The 13,283-nt window shown below is 32.1% G+C and overlaps 1 protein-coding gene across 1 annotated transcript; it reads right to left on the reverse strand.

Annotated features, from left to right (window-relative positions):
• Positions 1 to 380: 380 nt before the first annotated feature.
• Positions 381 to 1,270, reverse strand: LOC127104508 (uncharacterized). The gene is made up of 2 exons (XM_051041692.1): positions 916 to 1,270; positions 381 to 811 (listed from the first exon to the last, which is right to left on the reverse strand). The coding sequence occupies exons 1-2, from the start codon at positions 1,268 to 1,270 to the stop codon at positions 381 to 383; spliced, it is 786 nt and encodes a 261-aa protein (XP_050897649.1).
• Positions 1,271 to 13,283: the final 12,013 nt, after the last annotated feature.

The raw sequence follows: 13,283 nt of genomic DNA on the forward strand, positions 1-13,283 counted from the left end.
GTGAAGTGAGGCATGTACAACATATTTGTCAAAACAAAATTATCATCAAAACGAATAGTTCGTGTAAGATTGGTTGTGACTAAGGAACCATTAGGTGATTTAACAGTTATTGAAGGAATTATTTTCAAACAAGAGAATAATCTTCTAAAAAAGCACACATGATCAGTTGCTCTTATGTCAAGAATGAAAGATCCAGTAATCTCTATATTAGGAATGATGCAGATAATACCTGAATTGGACTTAGGTTGAGTTACAAGATGATTAACACTATGAGAGGTAAAGGACTAATGAAACAATGTCAGTAAAGCCTTATGCTGAGCAGGTGTAAAACCTATGAGGCCAGATGCAGTGCCATTGAGTTGTTCTTCAAATGTATCAGGTTAAGCCTCATCTTCTTGATCATAATCGGTGGAAACATTGTTAACTTGACCATGTAGTTGCCAATGAGGAGGATAACCATGCTTTTTGAAACAGGTATCTATAGTGTGATCGGTTATGCCACAATGAGTGCAAACTCTCATGCCTTTTCCACGACCATAAAATGATCTACCACTTCTTGATCCTTTTCCTCGAAAGGAACTGTTACCTCTACATTGAGACTGAGTAGCAGGGAAAGCTAAAAGCTTGGATTCATCAATAGGAACTATAAACTGTCTTTCTTGTTGAACAAGTAAGGAATAAACTTTACAAATATTTGGGAGAGGATCCATCAACATGATTTGGGATCTAACTGTAGAGTAGTTATCATTCAAACCTTTGAGAAATCTGATTACTTGATCATAATCTCGATAGTTGTGAATCTTGTCAATGTCTGAACACGAAACATCACATTTACATGTAGGAATTGGACGAAAATTGTTCAGTTCTTGCCATAACGTTTTCAGTTTTGTAAATAAGAAGAAATGGAACAATCACCTTTCCTAAGGGTGCAAATTTCTTCCCGAATTTCTGAAATTATGAAAACATCTCCATGATAAAAATGATCTTTCAATTCCTTCCATATGCCTGGAGCTCTTTCCATCCATAAAACGCTTTGTGAAATCTCATATTCGATCGAGTTATTCAACCATGACATGATCACTTTGTTGCACCGAGCCCAAGCAATGGAGTCACGATCTTCATCTGGTGGTCGAGGTAATGCACCATGGATGAAATGCAATTTATTCTTGGATCTTAATGCCTTTGTCATGGATCTTGGCCAAGAATGATAGTTATCGGCGTTTAAGAGAGGAATAACGAGAACAAGTACGAGATTCTCATTAGGATGCATGAAATAGGCATTGTGTCATTTTGATAACCTTTATTTGCAGTGGAGAATGTGATGTTAGCATGGCTAGAAGAAGAACTCGAAGAACTATTGGCAGACATGGTTGAAAAGAAAAATGGAGAAGCCGAAATACAAAACAAGAAAACAAATTGAGTTGTGAAGAAGGATGAGAAGAATGTAGTGATGAATGCAATGAAAAGCTAGCCACATATCGATGATACCATGTGGAACTACAAGTCATGAACCATTGAAATAGAATAACAAAGATTGCATCACAAAGAAGAAGAAGATAAAACTTGTATATTTCATAACTGAACTTTATCATTACAAGACAATCAAGCATATATAGTGATCTAGAGTTAGTTACATCCTAACTAACTATTATAACCAATTAAAACTACCTAACTAACTAATGATTTCAGTTGTAACTTGCACACTAAGAAAACTCATTATGTGTCTTGTTCATCTTGCTTAACAATAACATTTATGGATGATTCTGTTACACCGATCGTGTACAAAAAAATTCACAGACAATATATAGAAATTAATCTCTTTAAATTAATGTGTATAATTTTAAATGGAGTGCTAGGAACACCCTCTTTCTAACACTTTCTCTAACACTCATATATTATTGATTGAAACATACAGGTATCCTCACTTTAGAATTGGATTCCAAATAAAGATAAATATAAGTTAAATTAGCAACTCGACAGATCTAAATGGAAAAGTCGTTTGTTAACCTAGTTGTAGCACACGAAATTTCAGTCAGTATCCTATTATATATTTGTTAGCATTTCTTACAAAAACAATACCTACATCATTTGATCATTATTATAAATAATAAAATACTTTTTAGATTTATTAAATAAATAATGTATCAGATTATTATATATCAGATATATCAATTATTTAATGAATGAACAATTTTTTTTTTTAATTATGAGAGATATAGCAAACATGATTTCATCAAAAGAGACTTGAATGAAATTTGGGGTAACGGTCTAACGGAATATTAATATTACATTGTCATAAACAAACAACGAAATGTCTTAACTGATACTAGAAGAAGGCTCCTACATAGAATACGACATGAGATAAGAGGAGAAATAAAATTCAACAAAAATTTTTATGAGGCTGACACATTTTTATATCACAATTAATTTTGCAGAGAACTTCGCCATAATTTGTTGACCCATTCATTGGAATATTAATTTGTAAGAAAGCTTCATCTGATATGCGACGAGAGAGTGCAATATTTTATAACTTTTTCTTTTTGTTCTATAAACATTCTTTTATGAGCCTGCGTTCTTCGGTTCGTTCATAGCACTAGTATATTTTATTTAACAAATCAATCATCACTTTTCTTTGCGAGAATTAATCAATCATCTATGTTTCGTGTATCCACAGAGTTTTCCAACTATATGATAATAAATACAAAAAGTAGTGTATATTTATTTATATATTCTAGCATTAAATATAATGCGAGACTAATTCCTTGGCAACATTTCAATTGCACTAGAAGACTACGTAATAGTATCAACTGTTCTAAACAAAGAAGAGTACGCATCAAAAATGTTATTATTAGTATTTATTATTTGACTGAAAATATTATATACGTTTTAGGCTTTTAACATATATGGTGAATCCATTCATTGATGCAACTGCTACATAAAAGGTTGCACATGAGAAAGAGAAGTCAGAAGATTTCAATGCTCTGATAATGATAATTTTGAGAAGGTTGGTGATTATAACCTCAAAGTAAGTTTGGAAAATTCTGAAAAATATATGTATGCACTAATAAAGTAAAGGTGACGAAGTTACAAACCCACAATAGGTCGTTGGAATTAACACAGATGGAAGAGAAGGAAGTTATCAGTGAATATGCAACAAAAATTATAAGATTGACGAATCAAATTAAGATATCTAGAAAGACAATCACTGAGTAGTGTGGTTAGAAAAATCTTGAGATATTTACACTACTACAAATAATATATTTTATGACAAAATTTTCACCTCACCTAAAAAATAACCGAAGTATAAAATCTGGGTGCATCACATTTTATTTTTTATTTTAAAAATTACAATTTATTCTCTCGGTTGCTACACACAACCGAGGGGTAAACAAACTAAGAGACACACTTCGAATCCAATCAATTGATGTTTAAGTTTTATTTCTTTTATAATGACATCATTCTATTTTAATTTATTTTCATTTAAATATTAAGCCATCCCTTTGGTTAACCTACCAATCGAGGGGAAATATTATTCAGTTTTTCCCGTAACCTAACTCGTCTTTTGCCACTCAAACTCGTAAACATCATTCTTTGAGATGAATTGGAAGATAAATTTTCTTTAAGGTTTCTTAATTGATTAGGAAATATTTCAAGGTTGTTGTTGTTGTTATTGTTGTTGTTATTATTGTGTTCTTGTTGTTCTTGTTGTCACATTCATTCATTGAAGAAACTAATTTTACCAATCTCGAACAAAATATTTTTATGCTCTTGCAATCTATCTCACAGAATGATGTTGTTGATTCTACCTTTCACAATCTATTTTTATATCTGAGAAAAATTCTCTACGTTGTCATTCAAGAAAAAAAATCAATGATTTAATTCTTTCCTTGGCTGACACAATATTGAGAAGCTTATACTTAATCATATTTCAAAATATTGCAACTCAAAAACAAAATGGTGGATAGTAAAAATATATAAGTGATATACCTTACATTTCACCATTTTCTTTTTGGTGTTGCAATAGAAGTAATTTAGTCCCTCGGACGGGCTGAAAACCACGTAGAAAAGTCATTATTTTATTTTATTTTTTATGCAAAAAATAAATCACTTATTAAATCAGTGTTCATAAATATCAGAGGGAAAAAGTGACAGTTTTTATTATAAATTAATCTTTTTTCGTCCATGTATTGATTATCAATACTCAATACATTGTTAACTCATCCATCTAAAGGAAACATTAGTGATTCGGATGAAACCCTCACACTAGTCAATAAGAATGGGAACCTCACAAATATATATCTTGGATGCTACGTTGTGATTGACAAATATTTACAATAAAAATATTAAGATTGAAAAAAGTGAATCTTAAAGAAGTTTGAAAACAATCTCTGTGATAAATTGCAAGTACGGAAAAAAAATCTTTGTTCATGATTGGTGTTCCTTACATAATCTATTGCAAATTATAACATGATAAAAAAGAATTATTATCTAACCTTTATAAATAAAATTTCGTAAATAAATGCATGCAAAACCATTGAAAATATATTGCATACATATGAGTATGCAACAAAAACTAGTATTTGATATTCACCAAAATTGAAAAGCATGGTAATGCAGAAACAGACACTGTTGAATTTTCTAACAAAATTGTATTTGTTAATTGAAATAAAAATAATGAAAATTAAGAAATACTATATATATATATATATATATATATATATATATATATATATATATATATATATATATATATATATATATATATATATATATATATATATTAGGTGCTAGCAACTTTCACTTGTTCGGAGTAGGGGTTGAAAAGAGCTCTTTGTATAGGTTGGATTTGTTGAAATTTTACGCTTACCTTATTATTATTAAAAGGGAAAAGTTTGATAAAGGAGCTTTTAAGCATTTTTTCTGGATTATTGGTCTGCAGTCCCGCCATATAGAATGAATCAAATAAGAAGAGACAACTGAGCCACAATTATACTACTCCTTACCTCACACCATTCTCACTCATTTAAAGGTTAAAGTCGTTGAAGCGAGTCTAAAGGCCAAAGAGTGATCTTTGAATGTTACTACAAATCCTTACTAATTCATAGGTATAGTATAAGGTGGGTTTGTTTTGGTATAGCATGACTTGAGTCAGCGACCATTATGTTAAAAGCCTATATCTCTATCAACCGAGCTATACACCCAAAAAATATATTTATATAGTCATAAATAAAGATTGGTGTAGATAAGAGGGCGGTGTGTGGTTTGCCTTTGCCTCATCATATTAAAGGGGCTTTGTATGAGGCTCACACTACGGAGCAAGCAAAGAACAAGGATGTGCGTTAACACTCCTTCAAGAAAATAACCTTACTAAAAAAGAACACATTTATTAGTAAGTTGTTTACACTCATTGAAGATTCTATTTACAAAATAAGATCAACAGGGGATACTCAAGTTGCTCTCATTGACACCGTCTACAAGAAGGTGAGGTTGTCTTTCTTTCCATCCTCCATACGGTTCACCTTAAAGCCAGAGAAAGGGAGGAATAGCTATCTATATAATTACAGTCTTTGTTGATCGTTGCTACGATTGAGAACTCTCTTTTCTTTGCTTTGTTCAATAGAGTCTTACCAAATAACATTGACTTCTGACCAACCTACAAAGGGCTGTGAATTGGTACCACATACAAAGAATTCATCTATATATGTGTATAATACATAAGTTGTTGTTCGGAGGCCACTCAACTGTTCGAGCGTAATACAATGGTGGTTAGTTTCAATTCGACAAGGATATAAATTATGGTTGAAGGTCCAATACAATATGTAACAGGTGTGTTCATTTTGGCTCCCGAGCAAGAGCAATAAATATACATTGCACCATTCTTACTACTATGGATGTGAACCTTTACTTAAGAGATTCATCCAATGGAACCCACACTCAAAGGAGGACCACAAGCTCGGGGCTCGATGAAACAGAAAATATCAGCACTAAGAAACTTATTGGGTTAGCAGTGAAAGAAAAATCCCAACATTCGTTCACATTCATAACTTAGTCTATAAAAATAAAAGAGGTAAAAACCTTATAGTGGTGATTACCAGACATCTCTTATCGTTCACCTCTAATATGATGCATTCCCTCTCAGTTATATGATCAACGAGATCATTTGGCTAGAGAGAAGGGCTATTCTTATTTCGGGGAGCAATAGTCGTCCCATTTAATGATCAAACCCTCAATTCAGGGGTCTTCGTCAACATGTTGTGAGGCTCCAGTCTTCGGTAGGTCACCATTACTTGACTTAGAAAGGCGTACATCTAGGCAAGGGAAAACACAAGGTGCCTGGTGCAAATCGATTTTCTTTTCCATGATATATCAATCAAAATGGGGGATCCTTCCTACATACATGATTGATAAAGGAACTGCTTAAGGGGTCAGTCAACTTTATATGGCAGAGGTATGAATGCAAGTTGATCTTGTATTGTATTCATTTGTAGTGAGTAAGGCCTCTTTCTCGTTGATCTGTTTGCCAACACTCTGTTGAAAGGTCTCCATTCCTAAGGCAGTTTTGTCAATGAATGTGTCTCGAGCCGAATTGACTAACCTAACCCTTAATTAAGGGGGACTTATCGTAGTTGGGTGCTCTAGTTTAGTGTGATTGATGAAGGCTAGGCTAGTAATGCCCAAAAGAAATGAAAAGAGGTCAGAAAATAAAATAAGTCGGGGCCCTTTTGCATTACCAAGTCTACCAGATAGAAATTTTAAGACCGGGTTCAAATAGATACAAGAATGGCTTTCTCCCTAAGTGGAGTAAATGGAATAACCTGCTTTTGGCTAAGTATACAAAGTTGGGTCTACCATTCATTCAATTATCACCTCTAATATATTCAGATCATTCTTTTCCTCTTTACTTCATTATATCGTCTATTCTTCTCTGGCTTCAGCCTGTCTTTGAGCTCTATCTTGTCCTTCCTTTGGATTACTATTAAGTGGACATGCTTTAGGCATCGATCATCTTACTAACTACATGGTACTCTCCCTCCATGGATGGTGGAAAAATAAGGAAGTGTCCCTTATAGAAAGAGAGTTTGTTCTCTCATTGTCTGGTTGCATCGTAGATCGTCTGCACCAATTGCTTGGTTGTAGTAACAACCTCCTTTCTCCTTTTTTTCATTTGAAAATAAGAAAGATTTAAAATATAGTAAGTGTAAGAACCACTTTAATATTTATTCACTAAAAATAAAAGTTGGGTTCCAATAAGAGTTGTCCAGTAATTGTTCTGGGCTCTATCGATTAAGTAGTCTAAGTAGTCACTCATTCCTTATTTTCTTGATCTTGAGCTAATAAGGTTATAGGAGGCCCTATCGTTTCTTTGGGCCAAACAAGCCAATGGTCTAATCTAAGAACCTTGAAGCATGATTATTTCCTTCAGCCTCATAAAGTGAGGGCTTACGTATATAAATATCTTCCTTTTTGTACTAAAGAAATGCTTGGATTTTATCTTGGTTTTTAGTAAGCAAGTGAAGTGAGCTATTCTTTAGGGGCAGTGGTAGAGGAGGTTTTATTTCTCTCCCTCTTGATGTCTTGTCGGTTTAACCATTTTCCCAAAAAGAGAATAGTGGCACTTTCTTCAGATCCTTTGACTTTCCATGCTTTGTGAAGGGCTCACTTTCGATCAAGTTAAGTTATTCCTACTCTAGTTCCCGACAAAGAATGAATGAATACTCATGAGTTCCCACTATCGAATCGTCTCAGTTCTTTACTATTTCGGGAATTGAAAGCTAAAATCAAAAGACATCAAGGACTAAGTCAGACAATGATGGTCTTCTCTTAAAATAGCAAGAAAACTTAACTTGTGGAGGACTCTGCACCCAGTAAGGTCAACACTTTCAACCAAGAAGATGTTTTGCCACCCAATCGTTTGAAGCATTGCCTAATTTGTTCACCCTTTATATCGACCAGTTATGGTGGGACATCAGGAGTTGATGCACATCACTAAAAATAGGCCTCAGACTACCATCTGTAGACGACTTTTGACTATGAAAAATTATATATATATATATATATATATATATATATATATATATATATATATATATATATATATATATATATATATATATATATATATATATATATATATATATATATATATATATATATATATATATATATATATATATATATATATATATATATATATATATATATGGGTGTACATGGGTTGGATCAACCCACAAAGCTCGATCAAACCCACCCTAAAAATAAAAAAAGTGGGTTGCGTCAGGTAATTGGGTGGATGTGGGTTTAAAAACTAAAAAATCCATTAAAAAAATTGTGTTTCGGGTAAAGCCGGACCCAAACCTAAAAAACCCATTGACCCACTAATCAATCACTTATTATTTCAATTTTAATGATTTTGATGAATATTAACTTAGTTGTTGCCATTTTAGTCACTTAACATTTACTAGTTTAGTGAACCATGATTTAAACTAATTTTGAATGTTTCTTTCTTTAGTTATTTTGATGCTAATACAATTTTATGTCATGCAACTTTAGTTTGTTGTTAGTATTTTATGATAATTTTATTAGCTGATGATTTTATTTATTATATTAAGAAGTTAAAAGATAGTAAAAATAGATTATTTAATTTAAAAAATAAAAATATTGAGTAATTTTTATGAAAAAATATGATGACTCATTATTTAGTTATTTAATATTTATAAAAAAGAAAAATTATTTGGGCAACCCACTATCCAACCCAACCTAATCCGAACGGATTTGCCCAAATCGGTCAATTGGTGTAACATGTGGTTATTTTACCTCACCAAAATCGGACTGTCCTATATGGATTGGGTATTGGGTTTGGGAAAATCCAACTCAAACCTGCCCACGTACACCCATATATATATATATATATATATATATATATATATATATATATATATATATATATATATATATATATATATATATATATATATATATATATATATATATATATATATATATATATATATATATATATATATATATATATATATATATATATATATATATATATATATATATATATATATATATATATATATATATATATATATATATATATATATATATATATATATATATACCACCTTGAGTATTTTAACAACCGTGGGGAAAAGTAATGTGTTTAGAAAATACAAAATATTGTTGTTGGGGATCAAATCAATGACCAGTACAAATTTTCCCCTTAGTTAGATGTTCAACCAAAGGGAAAATTGACGCACTTTCCATGACACGCTTCTTTACCTCGCCCACAAAACCAAGATTAACATTTTCCCCTTAGTTAGATGTTCAACAAATGGGAAAAGTGACACACTTTGCATGAGTTAGATTTTGGTTAGTTATGTTATAAGAAGGAGCAGGGAGGTTATAAAATCAGTGATGATGGCTCTTTGGGACGGTTTGAATTTTCCATACCAAATGAGGTTTATGGAGATTTTGGCCGTTAGATATGGACCTTTGTGGTACTGAAATTTAAATTGTTAATCTGATTCGTTGAGTTTTCTTGTTGACATTAAATGACATAATGAAATTATGAGAAAAAAGAGTAAATGTGATAGTTATGTTAAGAGATGTCATTTGGGTTTTGTATTGAAAGAAAGAAGAAAGTAATTAAAAGTAGAAGGCAGGTGGAAGAAAGAGAGTTAATAATTGGTATTGGTGAAGTCAAATTATGGTGGAGGGTGAGTGGAGGTTCATTGTTGTGGTTTGAACTTGAGTGTTAATCTTGGAGAAATGGAATATTATGTATATTGAAACTTGATCATGGGGATAGTTAGAATTACAAAACTGTTAGATGGAGGAGTTGATTTGGATAATAAAATTAGTTATGAACTAGAAAAAACGTTGATTAGTTAGAATGAATATGAATGTAGGCTTACTATGTTTAGAATTCTAAGTGTTAATTGAAATGGGAATCTAACTGAACTATCTTGAATGTTAGTAGCAAACTGAACATTATGCTATATGTTAAGCTAGATTAGTTTGGATTCCTTGGTGTATTTGTTCTAATGATGCATTATGGTTGTATTGTAGGGATGATCTTCATGGTATTTTGGGTGACCAAAATGGTTAAGGCGTGGAATAACTGAGAGTACAAGGATGGAAGATCCATTGGGATTTGAGTGGTTAGCTTGACTTTGGTCAATTATTGACCAAAAAATCAACAGTTGACCAAAGTCAACTCTCGGTCAATATGTGTAAAAAGATGTAGTTTTGTTTTCTTGTAATGTAATAGATGAATTTTTGTAATAAAATGTTTTCATGAATGAAATGCGTAGCTTTGTGTACTTGTCTCTGTAATTTGGATTTAGACGTAGTATTGACTAATTTAATGACCTGTAATAAGAATGATCCTATTTGAATGAACTCATGTGTATGGCTTGATTCTTAAGAAGAATGGTTCCCCTCCAAAATTGTGTTTGAACATTTGATTTTGTGTTGTTCTTTGCAAAATAACCATGGCCTTTAAAAATTGAACATGAACCTTGAACCTTGTATGTATCTCAATGCCTTATCTTGCAGCCAACTTAAGCATCTAAAGGACTAGTATAATGAATAAACCCATAAAGAAATTAGGTCAACAAGAGCCAACCTCTTGCAATCAATCTAATGCCCAAAATGAAATTCATAGTAATCAAAACCAATAGTAAAAGAATAGGGTTTCATGAAACTTGGTCCAAAAAATAAGCCTCTCAACTTGAGCGCACCACCAATATGTATAAGTTTGACTCCCATAGAAACCCTAACTCCCTGTCAGTCATAAGTAACACAAACCTTTCAATTCATGATGTTTGTTTTGACAATGTTAATATGAATAAATGATATACATGAATATGGCATGAATGTGTTGATGAGTTAAAAGCCATGAGCTAGATGAAAAGTGGAAAGAGTATGACAAATTTTGGGGTATGACACCAGCTCACATGAGGTGAGATGACCTGTTGGTGGTCGGCATTGTTGGGATGCATGCAGGCAGTTAGTTGATATATGTTGAGGCTACCAGGAGCATAGTGCTCTCTGAGTAGTGGAGTATGTGTATAACTTGATAATCTCTTATCCCCTTTAGGGATACGATATTTATATGAGTCCCTGCCGCTTAGGGTTTTTACCTTCTGGACATGGTCTTAACCGCTCCCATCTTATTAAGGGAGGTTGTTGACCATCTATATTCTTAGAGTCAGTGAGGACTTTCTCTCGCTTGACTCCCACGTTGGTGGGACCTTTTGGGAGACTTCCTTGGATTCCATATGGGTGGCCTAATTGTTAGGCGATGGCATCCTAGTCTAGGGCTTTACCAAATATAGTACTATAAAATTCATGTCTTTCAAATCAATCAAGTTCTATTTCATGTTCTTGAAGTTTTCCAAATAATGCAGCTAATGGTATTTTAGAAAGACTTTTTTTTCCAAATATTATCGTCACTTTTGGTTGTCATTCTCTAGACAATGATCTAAGAACTCTGAGATTTAAATAGTCATTTGTGAATGTTTTGCAAGAGTCGTCAAATGATTTCTCAGGTGTGTAAATATCTTTTTACAAATCAAGAATACTATCATGGGGTAGAAATCTGAACAATTGACATTTTTGAGATAAGGTGTTCAATTTGGACCCTTTCACTTCCTTCATGCCTTCGCGTGTTACTTCCAAAGTATCCCAAATTTGATTTTTTATTTTAGAACTTGATATTCGGAAAAATGTGTCCATTCCTAAGGCAGATGCAAGTATGTTTTTTACCTTCTTATCAAACAACACTTTTTTTTGTCTTCATTGTTCCAAGAGCCTTTCACCTTTGGTTGTTCTATATTGTTTATGAAAGTTATAGGAATGAATGGTTTGTTTTCAATATAAATCCATATTTCTTCTCCTTGTAGTTCTAAGTACATTTGCATGTGAATCTTCAAGAAGTCATAATATTCACCAATGAAACATAGTGGTTTGTTGATGTTGTCAGCATCTGTCAAAACCGGTTTTTATGGAATCCATATCTACCCAGGTTGAGGAGCAAGATACCTTTACCTACTCTGATGCCAATTGTAACTATATAGTGCAACCTAAGAGGGGTGAATTAGGTTTTCTAGATTTTTATCATTTTATACGACGATTCTTCCCTTTTTATTTTTTTCCAAAATTGTTTGGATGAACTTTGAATGAAAGTGAAGAAAACATAAAGTGCAAGAAAGTAAAAGACACAAGAGATTTATCCTAGTTCACCTTTCCAACTTAAGGGTACATCAAGTCCCTTCACACCTTGAAGTATTTTCCACTATTATAGATCTTTGTAAAAGCCTCACACCAAGACCTCTGTTACAATCTGTTAACACATGCACACCAAACTTATGGTGAACTTTGAATCAACACAATTCAAAGTACATTTTCACAAACACCAACATTATGGTGGACTTTGAATCAACCTGAATCAAAGAACCTTTTACAACATAAACATAAAATATATCATTTTATATTTTCAAATACTTTTAGAAAGTACACACATTTTCTTTACAATTCAAGTCACCACACACTTGGTGATTAATTACAACAATATGATAAAAAATACTTTGGTTAACAATGATTTTGGACACTTTCCAAAATTCATAAATTTGATCTTCCCTTTCCAATCAACAATTCACAATTATATAGAGCTTAAGTGTTCAAATATTTGATGAAATGTTTTTATAATATATGAAAGTTATGCAAAAAAAAAGTTTTCATGAAGTTTGTGATTGAATATTTGAAATTTGAATGAATTGTTTGAAAATTCGAATGAAAGAGGTTAATTCAAAATCTGATGTATTTTGCTTTGAATACATCATAAAATACCTCTTAGATTAGTAGTAATGTTTATAGTAAGTTCGTAATGAATTACAATGGTTTAGAATATCAATGATTCATATTTTTCAAAATTTTCCAATGTGCAATCGATTGCTTGAATGGTGCAATTGATTGTCATATTTGTATTGTTCAAAAAATTTGAAAAAAACCATGATGCAATCGATTGCACAAAGGAAACAATTGATTGGCACCTTTAAAATTTCCATTTTTTTCCAGTCAGAGACATCATGCAATCAATTGCACTATTGAAATTTATGGTGGTTCTCGAAGATGATTGTGGCAGTTCCAGATGCCACAACTTACAAAAGAACATTTTTTTTTGCTTTTTAAAAGACTTAACATGAAATGTCTTGATGTATGAATGGTTTATAAACTTTATAGGGAAGTGGATGAGGTTTTTTTCGCATCTAAAG

Source organism: Lathyrus oleraceus, chromosome 7, assembly GCF_024323335.1.
Source record: "Lathyrus oleraceus cultivar Zhongwan6 chromosome 7, CAAS_Psat_ZW6_1.0, whole genome shotgun sequence".
Taxonomy (NCBI): Eukaryota; Viridiplantae; Streptophyta; class Magnoliopsida; order Fabales; family Fabaceae; genus Lathyrus; species Lathyrus oleraceus.